At 34.8% G+C, this 20,199-nt stretch overlaps 1 protein-coding gene across 1 annotated transcript; it reads left to right on the forward strand.

Moving 5' to 3' along the window:
* Nucleotides 1-15,594: 15,594 nt before the first annotated feature.
* Nucleotides 15,595-16,806, forward strand: LOC132629067 (uncharacterized). Its single transcript, XM_060344807.1, has one exon. It carries the CDS (start codon nucleotides 15,595-15,597, stop codon nucleotides 16,804-16,806), a length of 1,212 nt encoding a protein of 403 aa, XP_060200790.1.
* The last annotated feature ends 3,393 nt before the right edge of the window (nucleotides 16,807-20,199 follow it).

Consider the following 20,199-nt stretch of genomic DNA (forward strand, 5'->3'; position numbering starts at 1 on the left):
AAAAGAAGCCTTAACATATCATTATTGATGGGTGTGAGATGGATGGAGAAGCACAGTGTCAAATATGTCCTTAAAAAGTTAGGTCGATCTTGATGATGCCTCTGTTCTCCACTTCTCCTAACAAGAATAATCAATCTTAATCTAAAACAGAGAAAATGACAAAAGCTAATCCCTTTATATTTGGTGGTTGTCTAACTTAATCCAATAAATTTAGGGAAAATTTCATAAATGACTACTATTTAGGATTTTTTTTTCCGCATAGCTACAGTTTAGCTATTTATTTTTCGTGGCAAACATATAGCTAAGCGCTTGTTTCATGTTGTATTCGCTATTAAGTGTCACTGTATTCATGAATACAATCATTAAAATTTGTTAAATTTTGTATTCAATTTAAATGTATTCAAATCAACCGTATTCATTATAGTTACTTTTACAGTGTATTCACTTTATTATATTTAATCGATTGTATACAAAATACAGAATTTTGCACTAAAAAAGTTAACAAATACACTCAAAAAATTGAATACAAAGAAATAAAATTCACTCCGTTCATTTGTATACACTTCAAAAATTAATGTATTCATTTGTATACAAGAAATAAAATTAACGAATACACTAAAAAACAGAATACAAGAAAATAAAAATACACAAAACACTGAATTGTACGCCAAAAAATTAATGAATACACTGAATTGTATGCTAAAAATTTAATGAATACACTAAAAAAATGATTTTCCAGATTCGGCACCGAAATCTGACCGGAAAAGTCACCGCCGACCAGATTCCGACAAAGCAAAATCTGACCAGAACTAAGTAGATCCGGCCAGATCCGGCCAAGATCTAACCGGATCTAACCATGAAAACTCAAAAGCCACCGCGTCAACAACCTTCATCCACTTCCACCCATCTTGTCGGGCAGATCTGAGCCACCACTTTTGTTCTTGCTTTTGATTAATCTCTTAATGGGTTCTCAAGAGCATTGCGTTGAGCAGGTATGCCTAAGCCTTTTTGGACAAGCAAAAGAGCACTGTGTTCAGGTGAGTAAAGGTTGAGTCTTGCATGAACAAGAAGGATCAGAGTGAAAAAAGACAAAATAGAACCAAACGTTAGAGAGAGGAGGAGAGACCGAGAGAGTAAATCGGAAGAGATTGAGAGACAATGAGAGAGAAAATGAGTTGATCATGGGAAAAATATGAATACAAGCCTTATGTTGCGGTTGGTTTTTAATTTTAACTGTGTTTAAATATTTTAGTTATGTACAGTAATTGATATACATCTTTTAGTCATGGAATGTAATTAATTTAAAGTATAGCTACTAAATATAAATAAGGCCTAATGTTATCTACACCATGTAGATTTCCCATAAATTTACACTTAAGCAACTTAACACAAATGGCTTTTATTATATTTAAAACACTGAACGACATTTATTTTTTACGGAATTAGTTCGTCAGAAAAAATATATGAGCCGCTTAAAATTGAAGAAACTATCAAGATGGTCGTCTTGTCTTCTCTAAATTCATTTTTCCAAATTCACACCTTAAGAAGAAAACCATACTTTTAATGTTTCGACATCAAAGTGTTTGCTGAAGGTTCGAAGTGTTAAGAATATAATTAAATGATTTTTCCGTCAAGCATATCTACCCTCATAATTTTTAGTATATTAGAGAGACCAAAAGTTTTATATTTTGGATAACATAAAGGAATAAACTCAGAGGCAAAAAAAAAGAAGGGTTAATATTGCTCAAATAATATATTTAGAGGATCACTATAGTCCAACGATCATACATAAGTACTATTTTTGTGAGTTTTACTCTAAAACATCATATGTCCAGCTTTTGCGGCCAAATTCATGTTCTTTAATTACCCAAACATATCTAATGAGACACCCACAACGAAGGATTACTTATATCATCACATGCGTGAAAAGGATATATAAGGCAAGCTGCATGCACTAGCTTGAAAAATTATTTGTCATGTATATAAGTTACTAGCTATGTTAGGCTCGTGCTAGGTCCTGATCCAAACTCAAAATATAAAAGTAATAAAATTTTAATTAAAGAAGTATAATTTGTATTATATTTTATCGTATAATTAATGTAATTCAGTGGCACGTTCAATATTTACTGTTGATAAGTCTTCATTATTATTAAAGTTTCTCAGTCATCTAATCTGATAACTTTTAAACAAAAAATTACTTATGAGGAAGAAAATTTGGTAGAAGAATTATCAAATACCACATGAACACGAGCGACTCGGCATTCTGTGAAATAACATGATTCAAATAATGTAAAATAATTATAACTCGGTGAATATCATAAATTTTAAAAAATTGACATTTTTATGAAATTGTGAGCATATATTTTATATATTTAAAAATAGAAATATTTATTTTTGGTACTTATTAAGTTTTAATTTCGCTCATAATATTTCATATAGCAAGGATTTGTGTTAGTTAAATGTGGTTATTTAAGCTTAATTTTAGACGAAATTAAGCAAAAAAACTAAATTCATTAAAGGAACATCAAGAAACAATTTTAGTTCTTCATATACAGTTTAATCAAATTTTAATTTAACATTTTAAGCTGATCTAATTAAATTTAGCTTCAAAGTTTAGTCAAATTGATTCTCAAAAAAACTAAAAGTGCCACACAAACTGAAATCAAGGCCAATAGTGATTAGTAAGATCTAATAAAATGCTCTAGTTGGACACGAAAATTTAGCTCCAAAGTTGCTTAAAATTTGCCAAAATATATAATGGCAAATAATGTAAAGGGTATTTTAATAGTCGACTCGGTCCATATTAGCTTGGACACATCCCTTAAGAAATCACTTACCCTTAGAAAGTAAGAAGCATTTCACTAAATCCCCTTAATTAAAAAGTGCCAATTTAATACGATTTTTTGTTTGTGTAAAAATTCACTTATCTAAATAATGATAAATTTGATATATAAAACTATTAATACCTTCTTAATTACTATATATATAAAAAACATTTAGATGGACTAAATATGAAAGCTAAAAGTATCACATAGTATGAACCGGGGGAAATAAAGGACAAAATTCACAAAAAATTACTCACTTTGTTTCAAAATGTTTGTCTGGTTTTGACTTGTCAAGAAGTTGGACTAAATATGAAACTAAAAGTGTCATATAATATGAATCGGAGGAAGTAAGGGGCTAAAAGATTCACAAAGTTACTCACTCCTTTTCAAAATGTTTGTCTAGTTTTGATTCAGCAAGAAGTTAGACTAAATATGAAATTTAAAAGTACTATATAATATGACCCGGAGGAAGTAAGGGGCAAAAAAGGACTCATAAGAAGTTACTTACTTCATTTCAAAATGTTTGTCTGATTTTGACTTGGCAAGAAGTTTAAGAAAATAGAGAAACTTTTGAATTTAATAATCTTAAATTAAAGACGTGTAGAATATACCAAAATGTCTTTTAATCTTGTGGTCTTAAACATGTCATGTGAAAAGTTAAAATTAAAGAGTTGCCGAAAAAGAAGAAAAACATTCTTTTATAAATGGTCTAAAAAAAAGTAGGATAACCATTTTGAAACAGGGGAGTACAATTAATTGCAATTGTAGTCTTATCATTCCATAAATGCTTGTAAAATTGAAACACCAGCGCATCTGATAATCCTGTTTCGTTTACCAACAACAACAATATACGTAGTTTAATTCTACAAGTGAAGTCTGAAGAAGATAGGATATACGCAGATTTTACCTTTACCTTTATGAGATAGAGAGGTTATTTCAGATACTCTCTGCTCAAAAAAAGTGAAATCAAAGCAATATTAAAAAGAAAATAACGAGAATAGAATAGTAAGAGTTCTGAAATGTTTCCCGAGGACATGGCCTTAGATAAGAGGTTATGGAGGACAGGTATTAGAGTAAAAGGTTAGTAGGTAGTTTAGTATTGTCCCGCTTATCTTTCCATACTAGTAATCGTAGTACTACTCTTGTAGTTTATTGCCCTCTGATTTATGCTAGTATTTGTTGTTTCTTATTCTTTTATTATCGTATTACTTTGTGATTGTTACTGCTTTATCATGCTTTTATAGTATATTGTCACAATTTATTTTTTTCATACTGCTTTGAATTATTTGCCCTTATGACAAGAGTCAATCGGAAAGTGCCTCTCTACCTGCCAAGATAGGAGTAAGGTTTGCGTACACTTTATTCTCCCCAGACCTACTTTATGATATTTCACTGGGTATATTATTGTGTGTAATGTTTACCGATAACAAATATTATGGGCTACTTTTGGAGGTACATTAATTAGGAAGAAAATATGGTCACACAAAAAGAGTATATATAATATTTATGAGAGAAGAAGAAGAAGAAGAAGAAGTAGTAGTGAATTAACAAGGGTCCAGTGGAAATTAAAGGTGACGTTAGAAGTGGCCAAAAATAAAGTAAGGGAAATGGGGACAGAATTTCGCTGTCGGCAAAGAGGAAGCGACCTTCTTCCTTATCTCCTCTATTCCCATCTTGCTCTCTCTGACCCAGCATTCTTATTAACATTATTATTGGCTCTTACACACACATAATACATACAATTGTTGGAGATTCACTATTCAATTTTTGGTGGACTAAAGTAGGATTTTTTTTTATTAACACTTTTCATATATATATATATATATTCAACGGTTCGAAAGAATAATTTACTTCTAAACTTAGTGAAGCGAATGGTGGAGAAAGTGTACGTACATATCTACACCGCCACGCATTAATATTTCTTGTACGTAGACGCATTAAAATACGTGCATGTACATTGAATATGCAATCATACAAATAGAGGTATGTACGTATACAGTCCGCTTGATACTGCCTTCGTGTACGTGCAGAATAAATCTGCTTCAAAAATATTGCGTCATTTTATAATATTGAAGTTCACGGATGTTCCGGATTAGAGTTTTAAAAATAAAAATAAATATTCTGCTAGGAAGTCTCCTCCTTCTAATGATTCTCATGTGACACTGTCAACGGGAAGATATGAAGGTTAAAGATTATGATAGAAGGTTAGTAGGCAACTTCTTCTTATTAGTAGTATTGTTTAGTAATCATGTAGTCTCTTATTTGCGTGTTACTATTCGTTGCTTCATTACTTTATATTTAGTTATTTTACTGTCATATTTTTCTTGCAAAATTGCTTTGAATTTTTTTTTTTTTTTTTAAGTCGGGGGTCTATCGGAACAACCTATTTACCTCATAAAGTTACGAATAAGGTATGCGTACATTCTATCCTCTCTAGATCTCACTTATAAAATTACACTGAATACGTTATTGTTGTATTGTAGTTATGTATCTTATGTGAATTCAAAATGGTCGAAGCCTTAAAATTGGATACCGATCATCGGGTACAAATGAGTATAATAATATTTTGAATTTTAGTGGGCGTTTGGCCATAAAAATTATTCACTTTTTTTGGGAAATTTTTTTCACTTTTTTTACTTCTAGCGTTTGGCCATAAAAAATATTCGCTTTTTTCTGGAATACAACTCCGGAATACCAAAAACGAAAAAAAACTTGTTTTTCAAATTTTTTTAACTTTTTTCACTTTTTTACACTACATTTCACCAAAAACTATAATTTCATAAACTAAGGCCAAACACAACTCCAACTCCAACTTCAAAAATTTCCAAAAAAAGTGATTTTTTTTTTTATATTTATGACCAAACGGGGCCTTAGTGTATAGTGTGGAAATTTGGAGTTTATGTTTGTTAGGGTCTCTTTTATATTTTTGGTAATTGACAATAGGACCATGCGTAGGGGGTGGAGAGGTGGGACACACGTGGCAGTAGAGAGCACCACAGCAGGGGCTTGGTCGACACGTCTACTTCACTGCACAGTACGTACATCATTCTTCTTCTTTTCCCAATGAGAGTATTTCAACTTCTTATCTATTTAGCTTGTACTGTGTTGGGATTCCAACATCTCACGCATCTATTTGGTGCATGGTATAAGCTGGGATATAGCAACATTAAATTTATATCTTATATCAAATAAAATATAAAATGCATTCCATCTCAAGAAATAGAATATCATTTCTTATCCCACTTATACTGAGATTATTTTATATCATCTTTTAAATGGTATAAAATAATCCAATAGATGAAATAAATTAGTCCCGGGATAATTTTGACTACCTACCAAACGACCCCTTACAGTTATCATGATATTTTGATCTCCTTCCTTTGGTGTCAAAGTGTTAACCCATAGAATCAAACTAAATAGATAACTTTTGCGTTTCAATTCATATAATGATATTTGACTAGATAAGAAATTTAAGAATGAAAAAAATATTTTTAAAATTTATGATTTAAAACAAATAATATATACTTATGTGACTATAATCATTTCGTATATGATGATATTAAGAGTATGTTAGTGCTGTGAATAACAAATACTGTAATTATCACGTATTACAGAAAATGTCTCATGTACGAATTGTTTTGTAATGATAGGCTCCTCGACTCGTATTCATTTGTGGGTCTGGAATCTGGATAGAGGGCCTTTATTTTTAGAGGTCATTATTAATGAGTAGACATTTCATGACTCGCAATAATAGCTTCGCTTTAATCCAGTTTTGGTATCGCGCATGAATTTTAAAAGGAAATTTATACTATGTATAAAAAGTTTATCATTCTTTTTAAATAAATCAATAACAAAATAGCATCACGTAAAATGAAGTAGATATGCTTATAAAACATTGCACATTTCATAAATGCTCCCTTACTTTTTCTTTAGGGTGTGTTCTGTATAAAATCTTTTCCATAATTTTGTTTTTTTAAACATAAGTGATTTTCTTGCTTATGTTTTACTGTTTAATAAGTAAATATAAAAACTGTGTCAAGAGTTTTATATGTATATAATCTAGATAAAGAATATGAGGAGCACCGTGGAGGGGCGGGGGGTTGACACGTGAGGGCTTGGGGTGGTAGTGCCGGGATGACACGGAAAAGACAATGATATGAACCCAACAAGCACAAGGAGAGAACTTCAAGAATTGCAAGCCTTGTTCATGAAAAGGGATGCCTTGGGGGAGATGGGAGAGAAGACTTCGCGGATTTACAACGTTTGGGAGTTGGCATTGGAAGAGTCGCAAAGTGGCTAGAAGCGCAAAATGGCTAAAAGTGCAACTATGGGGCGAAGATTGCAATTGGAGGTCATACTTGCAAGCTATGGGGTTAGAATGACAATTGGAGGTCATAATTGCAAGTTATGAGGCTTTGGATGCAATTGAAGACCCATGTGGGTATTTTTGCAAAAGAGCCACTTTAGGGCCTTTTGGTGTAATAGGCATTAGTATAAATAGTTTTTCTCATCCATTTGGAAGACTTAGTTTTGATATTGTGAGACCTCAAATATTGATAGATTTTAGTTAATAGATAGATTGTTAGGTTACTACACTAAGTGTGATTTTATTGTTGCAAAGTGAATTTGCTTATCCATTGAATTCATCTAGATTGCTCATTTGTGATTTTCAATTGAATCTTCTACTTTATTCAAATTACTTTGGTTCTTTTGGTTGAATTCACAATAGGAGGGTTTAAGTTTGATATACTTAGATTTGCCTATAGGATTCATTACTAATTGGGTCAAGTATCTATCATCTATTCTCTTTAATCTTCAATTCGTCATCTATCTTTTGTTTACTTCTTAGAGTTTCCTTAGGCTGAATTTTATCATTTGGTATCAGAGCATAGGCTAAGAGATTGTTCCTACAATTTCTAATCCTAGGCTCAAATTCGAAAATCCCCCAAAAAAAAAAATCTGAAAATCAAAAAAATTCAAAAATTGTTTTGTGGTTTGATTTTGTGGTTTTTGAAGTTAGATTTGAGTTTATTGAGGTGGAAGACATCTAAATCCGAAGTTTGAAGTTGTTTGGGTGGGTTTTGAAATTTTCACCATTGAAGCTTCATCAAAGCTTGAAGAACTCAAAAGTGGGTTTAGTGATTGAGAAGCAATTGAGGCAAATTGAATATTGGGCTTTGTTCTCTAAGTGATAAGGAGCTTAGATCTGAAATTTGGAGCAAAAACGAGTTGATTTGGTCCTAGATTGCATTTGGGTGTTCTTGGTGTTCTTAAGAACATTCATATCTTCATATTGGAGAAGAAGACCAAAGGAGAGGTTTGATCCAAAGGTTTTTCCAAGGAAAAGTGAAAAGTTGTTTGTTGGGCCAAAAAGGGTAAGTCCTAGGTTGTGTGGGGCCCAAGACGTCATCAGATCCGAGAAAATTCGGCCCAAATTTCGAGGAGCACGAGTCAACACGAAATCACTGAAGCCACTATACGGTCCCACATACGGACCATATAAATTTTACGGTCCGTATAATTTGGTCCGTAAAATTGGAGGTCCAAGAGTTACATTCTGTAAGTGATTTACGGTGGGAAAATACAGACCGTAAAATTTTTGCGACCCGTAGATTTTGGTCCGTAAATTTAGTACCAAATTTTTGAGTTTCTGTCCCTATTCTACGGACACCTTTTTACGGTCCTTGAATTATATACGGACTGTCATACCCCATTTTAACCGGGTTGATTTAGGAGGTATGACGTATTGGTGATTCCTATTTATTTGTTTGAAGGAGTCGCCACCTAATTAATTTAACGGTGAATTAGGACACCTAGAGGTTAACTAAGGGAAAGTTAAAATTAAACCTCAATTAATAGTCTGCTTAACCAGTGTGATTCTAGGTAAGGGCTCTATATTATCCTAAAGGGAAGGGGTTAGGCATCCTTTAGAATCCGTTAACTTACGATTATCCGGCCAAACTTAGGTTAATTAATTGAAGTTAAAGATGTAGCATTTAAATTTTAAGAAGTGGACTTGTAATGCTGCTAATGTTGCAAAAGAAAAATATGAACGGCTTAAAATAAGACTTATACATATTGCTAAGGCTTTAAATAAGAAGGTTATTAAAATATGACTAATACTTTGTATAAAAGAAAATCTTAAAATACTATTTGAATAAAATTTATAATAGTTGCTAATAGTTTTAAAGGAAGTAGCATAATAAAAATGAAGTTTATAAAGTATGATAACTTACATATATAAGTAGAAGAAGATGCAGATTTATGCAATGTTTTAATAAATATTTAAAAGACTAAGCAATGAGGTATTAATTGACTTTGAGTTTTAGAAGTGTGAAAAAAAATACAAAATAGCTAATAGATTTCCTTTATCCATTTTTTATTATCTTTATCAACTATGCTTAATGAAGAATATGCGTGATTGACTCAAAAACTTGAAGAGTTATAAAAAATGTGTTTGAATTTATGTTTGCATATTAATGATGTTTTGAAATTTCTAGGATAGTAAGAATAAAATACGATTCTCTTAACTCGAAATATAAAATCATGCCATTTTGCAAATCAAAGAAATGAAACCAGAAAAGAAGAGAATAATCTTATGGGATTAATTGTTAATCTTCCTTAAACTAACTACCCATTACTAAAACTAAACCTACTGATTAATTATGATTTATCTAAACTAATAAAAACAAAACAAACAAAGAGTTAGTCACATAATACAAATTAAATGCACAAAATAAATAGAGGAGTAGATAATTTAAATGGGCTCAGCCCATTTTCGGACTGCTGCTGTGTGGGCTTTGGCCCAGAAAATTTTATGTCTTTCTATTTTCTTTGCTGCGAATGGGCTGGACACGGAGGAGATTTCGTTGGGCTCTTAGCCCGACACCGAATGTGGAAGAGGACCGAATCCCTCGGACTCATATGTGATGGTCATGCATAAAACGAAAGAAAAAGAATTAGTATATAATAACGGATTAGGACGTAAGTAAAGAAACTAAGTATGCAAATTGAATTAGCACATAACGCAATAATAAGACAATTAGAGAAAATGTGCAAGCTCAAATGAGACAATGATAAAGAAAAACAACTGAAGCCCATATGACTTGTTTCACATTACTGAATAACTTAAGCCCAGCAAAGTCATATTCCACATTTTGAACAGAGGTCCATCGAATAGAGAAAGGAATTCCAACATCCTCAATACTTAATGGTAGAATTGACTGTCTAGGATGATACTTTCAATATACATTAGACATACTATCATACACATGTCAGGATAGGTGCACAGAGTTGAATATACTTTGTATATGTGAACCTATACTCCCTACAAACTATAGCCATTCAGTCATATAAAGAAGAAATAAGAAAGAGCAATCGTGCCAAGTCATTTGACACGTAAAGAATCCTATATAGGCATTGTCAAAGGATAAAAAATAAAATGAAAACACACCAACTACCAGATCAGTATAAAATAAATCTTATTCCATTTGAAGCTTTCTTCAGGCACGACCCACCACAACAATGGACATCACAAATATTATATATATATATATATATATATATATGTTGTAAAAAATATGCATAAACGAAAAAACATTGAAATAATATTAAGGGATACATGGCAACAAAATAGATTGGCCCACTACCCATTATACCCAGGAAAACAAGCAGTAAATTCCACCATATGAATTGATGTAATAAGTAGGAAACATGAAACAAACATCAGAAGTATAACTTTTATGTACTAATAAGCCAAAAGTTTATCTGAAGCCTCAAATATATGATCCTTTCAGTTCAGTTTCCAACACCAGGGCTGGGAATATCTCCATGTTGTCTATGGACAGTTAATTAATGAAATGTCCCAAAATGGTTTGTCTGACTTGGGACTTATGAGGTTTAACATTGCTTTGGAACCTCAACCAATGAAGTTATGTCAACTGCTCAGAGACAAAATGCTAAGATAAAGTCAGATTTTTAACGTTTTAAAGAATTAAAAAAATGACACTCCAGATATTAACTTAATGCTAGATTTTATTAACAAAGCTAATTTTATAAAACGTGATTCCTTATAATACCTGAAAATACTGCAACGAACGTTACATGTTCACAAGTTAAATCTCAGACAGAAAATAAAATATCTAAAACATGATTTTCTTGAAAACAATCTCAACAATTTCATCCAAGAAAGAGAGCAGAAATGACGTTGCATTTACCTTCCGCGGGGGCAATGAGCCATCTCAACTTCATCAAATAGCTTACAAGAATGACTTAGTTAAAAACATTTCCTATTCTACAGTTGGCTTAAAGACAGCCAGACCAGGAAATGCTTACGCACACCATAAACAATTTGTTCTAGACATCTCATTGGGCTCACTTAAGCAGGGAGTAAACATTTCACGACCTAGTAGGAAAAGAACTAACATGTTCATCAAATTATGCTAAGTATAGGATTGAACATTTAATCAAACATACATACACTCTTGATATACTCATGATAATGTTGCAATCTAAAGTTACATCTAAGCTCCATATATGTTCAATTCACACAATGGTGAGAAAACAGGGCTAAAGCATACTATGCCTACTTTACAGAAAAAAGGATTCATGCCATTATGGGCTTTCAAACAAATGCTCAAACCAACAGTGCCATTTGCTTTAAAATAAGCAAGCTGAATCGCATACTTATGCATGTTGGCATACCAACCAGTATTGCGCAGACAAAGAGGCATACAAAGGCATAAATGACCATTCTTCATATATGAAGACATATTTTATTTTCAAATATACCCTGAATCATCCAGACACGTATAGCAGTAATCTCAATCAATACATAAAAATGAGCTAAGCCCCTTTAAAGTACCTCTATTGTATTGTAGGCCATGAGCCAATCCAATAACGCAGAGAAACAGCATGAGAGTATTTATTAAAAGAAATGAAAAACAACATTTTACTCAGCATCAACAACGTTCTACAGTTCTGCACTTCAGTTAAATGAAGACCCATTCCGACAAGTGGATCGAAGGTTTAACGGTTTCTTAAATTTATTCATATACAAAGGAGCATCACCTCCAAACTAATGCGTAAAGATACATGATCCTAGACTAATTAAACATGTTGTCAGAAGTTGAAATAGGTGTAACATCGATCGAACTGATTACTCAACATATTGAATCCAGGCTAAACATGGACCCCAGCTAACAAATAAGCAGGAATTAAATGCCCTTAAACATGACTAAACTTTACAAATGATAAAATACGATTAGACCCAACTAATTTTAATGTATACAATTCTGGTTTAACTAACAAACAATATAACTATCCTAATCAAGCCTATCATTAGCACTAAAATTAAACACATATCATAAACAGTATAAACGACGATTTAAACAAACAAGAATAGCTAAGAGAGGGGATTTACCTTCTTCGGGTGCAGCGAAGTGGGTACGGGTCTTCGATTCAAACTCGAAACACTTCAAATTTGATGTTGCGAGACTCGGATTTACGGCAATCAACAGAACAGATAAAAATTGTTTGAGTATTTTTTTGATCCGATATTCGAACTATCACAACAAACTGCGAATTTGATGTTTTTGAAAAAAAAAAGACTTTGGGGTGTTCAAACTTTAATTTCTAGAGGGAATTTCCTGAATCCCCCCCCAAAAAATCCCCCATTTCTTGACTTGGAAAACGATTATATATAGGGTGAATTTTAGGGTTTCTTGTGACGAAGAGAGAGAGAGGAGCGGGGAGACAGAGTGTAGTGGGTGACAGAGAGCGTGGTGGAAGTAACGTGGGGGAGAGAAAGTGGGGGGGAGCGGAGAAGATGAGAGGAAGGGAAAGAGAGGCGGAAAAGAGAGGAGGAAAAAATGAAGGGGAAACCTTTAGGGTTTCTCTTATCACTGAAAAGGAATGGGCCGGACCCGGTCCCTTGTGGACTGGGTCAATTTCTTTTGGACCGGTATTAAAAAAAATGGGCTAGTGAATTAAAGCATGGACTGGTCCTAAAAATTGGGGTCAAAAATATGGGATGGTCCAAAAATATTTATGAGTTGATTGGACTTTGATTTGGGGTCCGATAAATCAAAAATACGGACTGAATGCAAGAAATAGTTTGGCTTCTAAATTTAAATAAAAGACTTGTTTAAATAACTTCTGTTAAAATATTGCTCAATATGGAATATGTCGTCATTAATGCTTAGATAAAAATGGCGTTGTAATAGCAGTGCAATAATATTGCGAAAAATCCACAGTAAAATAAATACTATTATTTAATTATGCAAAGATAAATGCGATGCGTGTGCGTAAGCTGGTAAAATGCCGAAATGATAAAAAATTATGAATTATAATAATAGTAATATATAATAATGATAATAATGATAATAATAATAATAATAATAATAATAATAATAATAAAATGCGGTAATAGTAATAAGAATAATTAATAGAATAATGCAATAGCGGTATTGATAAGAGGCTAATAATTATAGTAAACACATAATATATATATATATTTTTATTTTTTCCAAAAAAATATTGGAAGCTTAAAAATAGGTATTTTGGCAGAGAGGCGGGACAAAATTGGGTGTCAACACGGACCGTATAAAGTCCACAACCTAATCCGTAAATTTGAGGTACATTTTCAATTCCAAATTTTCATTTCATCTCAATTCATTTCTCAAAAACTTCTTAAGCCTTGATTGTAAGTGATTGTTTTCCTATTCCTTAAGTAGGGAACAAAAAAAAAAGAGTATAGAATTTTAAAATTTTTCGTTATTTCAAATTGATGCATTGGATCAATTGAGGCTTCAAGACCCCATTTTCAAATTATCACTTACCCGGGCCCGAAATTTCATTTATTTTTCGATTTTAGCATTTCAATTTCTTGTGTCTCTCAACTAGTAGCCACATAGTAGTTGTTCCTACTTATGTTTGCTAGTTCTTGTGTCCGCATTTCGTTCGTGCTAATTTCTTTCAAGCTTTTCTTCGTTTTATTTCGTTGAAACTTTATTGGCTCTCGTCCGTTTTGCTTTTGAGTCGTCCGTCATTCATCTAAACAAGAATCCATTCTACCACAAAGGATAAGCAACGTGTGAATTCGATTGGACAAGTGATTCATCAACAACTTCGAAAGAGCACGACGTGTGGTAAGGTTGAGAGTTCAATACGAGTGAGGTGAGGCTTTTATTGCTAATCTTGTTTGCTAGTTTTGCAGGTCATCATGTCTAACCAAGGTGATAGGACGCAAGAGGTAGTAGATATGTCATCCATAGCAAGTTCATTGGCTATGATCATGAATCAAATCTCGGGCATGCAAGCGGGTATGGTAGAGATGAGGGGAGAGATGAATGGTGTGAGTGGGAAGTTGAAGGGTATGGATGAACGGATGGTGAGTATTGAGAAAGTTCAAATGGAGAGTTCGAGTAGAGTGGGCACTCCCCATTCTCGGAATGAAGGTGATGGGGATAAAACACAAGACACTACACCAACCATTACCCTGGGACAAGCCCATGCCTTGTGCAATCCCAACACCACAACCACCTCCACCCAAAGAGCTCCACTACCCCAAACAACCAACCTTCCATTCCAAAACCCCACTTTCCAAAACACCAATCGACAAACCTATCCCCACGTTTACCAACACAACCCGAATGAGGCAATCCCTCAAGTAACCTTACAACAAACACCCCAAGCTCCACCCCAAGTCTAAACACAAGATCCCTTTCCCAACTAAAACCAATACCAACGCCACTACCAATACCCCATGAATGAAGAGGAGAATGATGACTATCCACAAGGACGGTGGTGGGATGATAACCAGCAAGGAGGGAGGCGTGGAGGAATGAATAACAGGGGGAGGGGAGGAAGAGGAGGTTTTGAGAGGCTTTCGGGCCATGACCCTAGATTCCAAGGTCATGTAGACCTAGGGAGGGCCCAAGGCTATGAAGACCAAGGAATATGGCAAGATAATGAGCGGAATTTGAACACCATTAAGGTGAACCTTCCTACGTTCCAAGGGGGTAGCAATCCGGAAGAGTTCCTTGAATGGAAATTACAAAGTGAGCGCATCTTCTTCACGAACAATGTGTCCGAGGCCTTAAAGGCAAAGTATGCCCTCACTCAATTTGAGGGGTACACTCTACTTGGTGGGAATCCAAGAAGTTACAAAGAGCTCAACAACACATCTATGATCTCCCAACTAGGAACGATTTGATTGAGCTCATGGAGACAAGGTGGCTTCCACCTACACACCACCAAGATGCACTCAAAAGGTTGTACATGTTGAAACAAGGGTTGAAAAGTGTGGAAGCATACTTTTATGAGTTTGAGGATTTGAGGATGAAGTCCAAGATAGAAGAGCATGAAGAGTACACTATTATAAGGTTTGTAGCCAACTTGAATCGAGACATCTCTAAATCGATAAGGCTCAAAACCTATAATAGTCTTGAAGAGGCATTTCATGATGCATCCAAGGTTGAGGCGGATCTAAAAGAAGAGAGGTCGTACAAAGACAAAAGCAAATCGTCGTCAACTTGGAACAAAGGCAACGAGAAGTGGAAAACTTCCACTTGGGATAAGCCCAAGAGCAACACTCAAGCACCTCAAGTCAAATTCGATTACAAAGCCAAAGGTGATGACAAGGCTAAAGGAGGTAACAATTCTAACCCTAACTATAACTGACCTTCTACCATCCAATGCTTTAAGTGCCAAGGGAGATGGCACATTGCGAGTGAGTGTCCCAACCGGAGAACTATCACAATAGTGAGGGATGGGCATCGAACCGATGATGAACATGAGGGCGGGGATGGTCTTGAAAAGGAGGGAGAAAGAAGTGAGTGATTCCGATGAAGAAGTTGAGATAAGGTATGAGGAAGCCTTGAATCATGCTATTATGGCTAGAAGAGCCATGAGGGCTTTAGCTAGGGAAGAGAGAGACCAAAGGGAGAACTTGTTTCATGCACGTTGCAAACTTGTGGATAAGGTGTTCCCCTTAATCATTGACGGTGGAAGTTGTACGGATGCCGTTAGCCAATTTTTAGTTGAAAGTATGAAATTCCCCACCTGCATGCACACTAATCCCTACAAACTCCAGTGGTTTAATGAATGTGGCGAAATGAGGGTCAACAAGCAAGCCATTATCAAATTTAACATTGGCAAGTACCAAGATGAGATTTTGTGTGATGTGGTACCCATGCAAGCTTGTCATCTATTACTTGGAAGACCTTGGCAATTTGATGTTGATGCCCAACATAGTGGGAGAACTAACAAGTACTCATTTGTGGTCAAGGAGAAGAAGTACATTCTTAACCCACTAACCCCTTACCAAGTGAGTGAGGATTATAGAGTGATGAGGGAGCTTCGGGAGAAGTATCAAATGGAAGAAAAGGAGAAGGGTGAGAAAGAGACTTTGTTGGTCATGAGTGGAGAGGGGACATCTCAAGATGGTTCCAAGAAATGTTTGTTGGCCAAACCAAGTAATTGCTTAAAAGGGGTTGACGAGAGACACTTCATGGTGTGTCTTGTCAACAAAGATCTTCTCCTAAATGCTAACCAAGCTACTAGCACTTTGCCTAGTAGTATGTCTTCTCTTTTGCAGGAATATGAAGCCTTGTTTCCGGAGGAAATGCCCGATGGCTTACCTTCTTTGAGAGGTATTGAGCACCAAATCGACTTTGTACCGGGTTCCCAAATTCCCAACAAACCGGGTTATAGGAGCAATCCGGAAGAAACAAAAGAATTGCAAAGGCAAGTGGATGAGCTTCTTAAAAAGGGGCTAGTGAAGGAGAGTCTTAGCCCGTGTGGCGTTCCGGTGATTCTTGTTCCAAAGAAAGATGGCACTTGGAGGATGTGCATTGATTGTAGAGCCTTCAATAAAATCACGGTAAAGTATCTCCATCCCATTCCGAGGCTTGATGATATGTTGGATAAGCTTTGCGGCTCAAGTGTATTTTCGAAGATTGATCTTAGAAGTGGCTATTGATGAGTCGTGAAATTACGCGATATTCGATGCTAATTCCTTAAGTTTTTGTGACTCTTTAAGTACTTTTGTTGTTACTTTTTGTGTTTTTATGTTGTTTTGTAGGATAAGATGCCCGAAGAGCATAACAGAGCAAAATGGACAAAAATGGAACAAAATAGAGCAAAACAAGCCAAGATAGCTGAAATGAACCAGAGCACCATCTGCGAATCGCAAGTACTGCATGCGAGTCGTAGGTGGTGAAACATTTGTTGACAGAGAATGGCCAAATAAAATAAGACAATGATGCAACACATGCGACACCACATGCGACTCGCATATGGAACCTGCGACTCGCATCCTGTGTCGCAGATGCTGCACCTCGGCTGATTTATGAGATATTGTTGCTCTATCCAGTTTTATGTGATTTAGAAGTGATTGGAAGAAACAAAGTGAAAACAAAGTCAAAAAGAGGCCAAACTGGACATTTTTGCAAAACTGTACAGTTTTGCAAAAACGGGACAGATTTGCAAAACTGAAACTTTGGGGTTTATTTTGTCATATTTTGACTTGGGAAATTGGAGGAGCTATAAAAGAGAGGCTTAGGGCAAAAACATTTTCATCTTTGGCCATTTTTCTTACAAGCTTGGAGGCTAGGGTTTTTCTACACCATTGGAGAAGAAGATTGGAAGCACTTCAATGAGATATTTCTTAATCCTTTCTTCAATTACTTGTTTTGTATTGTATATCTAAGTGTGTAGCTTTCTATTCCATGACTTGAATCTTGTTTATGAAAATATTCTTGATTAATGTTTGGTTAGAAACTCTTGTTATGCTTATGTGTTGAATGATTTTTATTCCTAATGAAGTGGGTTATTGTTTCTTTAATTAATCTTGTTCTTGAATGTTTCCAAAGGGATTAGATAACCCTAGGACTCACCCATTTACTTTAATTGAGCTCGGAAGAGGAAATCTAGGTTGGGAAAGATTAGTTAACAAGAATTTGGGTCATTAAATCCATCTAATAACTTGAGCTCGGAAGAGGATAGTTACTTGAGGTTAAATTGATTGTGCCTAATATCACACTCTAAGGCTTGGAAAAGCTTAGAGTGAAATTCATTGATTTGGTTGGATGACTTTCAATGAGATTTTAGAAATCATTATCTATTAACATAAACCAATTCTTAGTTGTAAAATCGTGAAATACATTGGATCGTTACTTGAGTGTAATTTCCTTTGTATCCAAACTTGTGGCCATTGATCATTTTACTCGCTTTCTAGGTTAGTTTACATTTCTGCATTAGTTATAATTTTCTCCAAAAACTCAAAATATTATCTATCGTTTGGCTTTAGCTTAGTTGGTGAAAGTTCCTTACTTTCTTAATCGCCTAGCATATTGTTCTCTGTGGGATCGACCCCGACTCATAGTTGGGTAAATTATATTGCATACGACCGTGTACACTTTCTCTTTAAGGAGTGGATTTGGACGTTATAAAAAATGACGCCGTTGCCGGGGAACAATTTGGCGTATTTGGTTTAGTTTGGGATTTAAGCTAACTTGCTTTGGTCCAAACTTTCTTTGCTTTATTTTATGTTTAAAAAAAAAAAAAAAAAACTGATCAGTTTTTGTTTCTGCAAAACTGTCCAGTTTTTGCCTCTGCAAAACTGTCCAGTTTTTGCCTCTGCAAAACTGTCCAGTTTTTGCAAAACTGTCCAGTTTTTGCTTTTGCTAAAATAAATTAAACAAAAAAATAAAAATATGGCATCATATAATGAAAATTGGTCGGATGGTAGTTGTTCATACTTTGATGACCCTTGTCTTTATTGTGGAGGACCACACTCATGGCAAAATTGTTTGAATTCTCCCGGGGGCGGATTGTGCGCACAATCCCAAACCTATGAGTGGAGTATTTGTGATAGGTGTGGTGGTCAAAATGGTCATTGGGATAATTGTGCTTATTTGTCCTTCCCTTCCCCGAACCCCTACTATGACTATTCTAGTTTTGATTTTGATGATAATAGGGATATGGAAGTGGAAGAAGCTTCAAATACTCAAAATGAGAGGATAATGCTCATGTTGGAGACCATCCTTGAAAAAGTGAAAAAACAGGACTTAGCGGTTAAGGACTTGAGGCAACCACTTTTAGCTTTTTCAAAAATCACAAAGATAGCCTAAGGTCATCTCTCCAACCAACATAATCAAAATAAGCATTGAACGACTAACCGAGCAAGTTCTAGATGATAAAAGTAAACACAAGAATTATTCAACAAACACTCACCACACATGGCATATGAACTAGTTAAGATGGATCAGTTTCACTTCCTAAGCAAGAACAACTAGTGCAATATCTCATAATCCACAGTAAACACAACTAGTATGTAAAGAATCACCAAATGAGCCAAAAAGTTGTCATAAAGATCATTTTTTCCTATGCACCTTGCTTTTTAACTTTCACAAAACAATTTGGAGGGGTATTCACATTTCAATTTCACATGCAAGAGACTAACTTTATTAGTACTAAACAAGCCAAGAGTTTTCACATTTTTCCTCAAAGAAAATAAAATAATAAAAGTGACTAATCCACAACATGTCAAAAGAACAAAATTTCAAAAATTTTGAGCAAGTTTCACAATATAATGTGCTACCACGTGCCACCCCCAACTGTAAACATTGCAGCGTCCTCGTTGCACATAATCAAAACAAAACATAAAAATAGAAATAATTTTTTATTTTTTTTATTCTCCGTCACGACCTGCGACCCGACCTGCGATTCGCAGGTATGACCTGCGAGTCGCAGGTGATGTCACCTGATTTTTTTTTGTTCTCTCTCATGACCTGCGACTCGCAGGTCTGACCTGCGACTCGCAGGTCTGACCTGCGATTCGCAGGTTATGACAGCTGGAAAAAAAAATTTAGCAGCTTTTACTAGTTTGGGGGCTGTCCAGAAATCCGATATACTTAAAACAACTCCAAAAATTCTGAAACTTTGCGGATTAGTCAAAAACCATAAACTAACTTATTCTAAAAAATAAAAATTCAAGAATGATTTAAATTTTTTAAAACGATGGGTTACCTCCCACCAAGCGCTTGATTTAACGTCGCGGCACGACAGTTACCTTTACCACTTTTCCTTCCATTTGGAAGATATGAATTTGCGCCCCAACTTTGAATCAAGATTATGATGACGCTCATGGGGCAGTGGTAGAAAAACAAGGAGGCCAACTCTCAGGTGTCGCATTTTGCACTTCTTGGCCCGTAAGTGAGGCATGCCATTTTGTCTTCTTGGCATAGCAAACTTCAAAATGAATACGCTTTCTTCTTTATCTCCAAAATTCTCCATAGGCTCGGTTAGTTCAACTTCCATATCATCAACCAAGCACAATGTTGAAAAATGGTTGGAATGTGGTCCAATGCGC

Source organism: Lycium barbarum, chromosome 2, assembly GCF_019175385.1.
Source record: "Lycium barbarum isolate Lr01 chromosome 2, ASM1917538v2, whole genome shotgun sequence".
In the NCBI taxonomy this organism is placed as follows: domain Eukaryota; kingdom Viridiplantae; phylum Streptophyta; class Magnoliopsida; order Solanales; family Solanaceae; genus Lycium; species Lycium barbarum.

What these genes read in the sequence shown, in the direction of transcription:
- LOC132629067 (XM_060344807.1), top strand. Translation starts at nt 15,595, where the DNA reads ATGGGCATCGAACCGATGATGAACATGAGGGCGGGGATGGTCTTGAAA.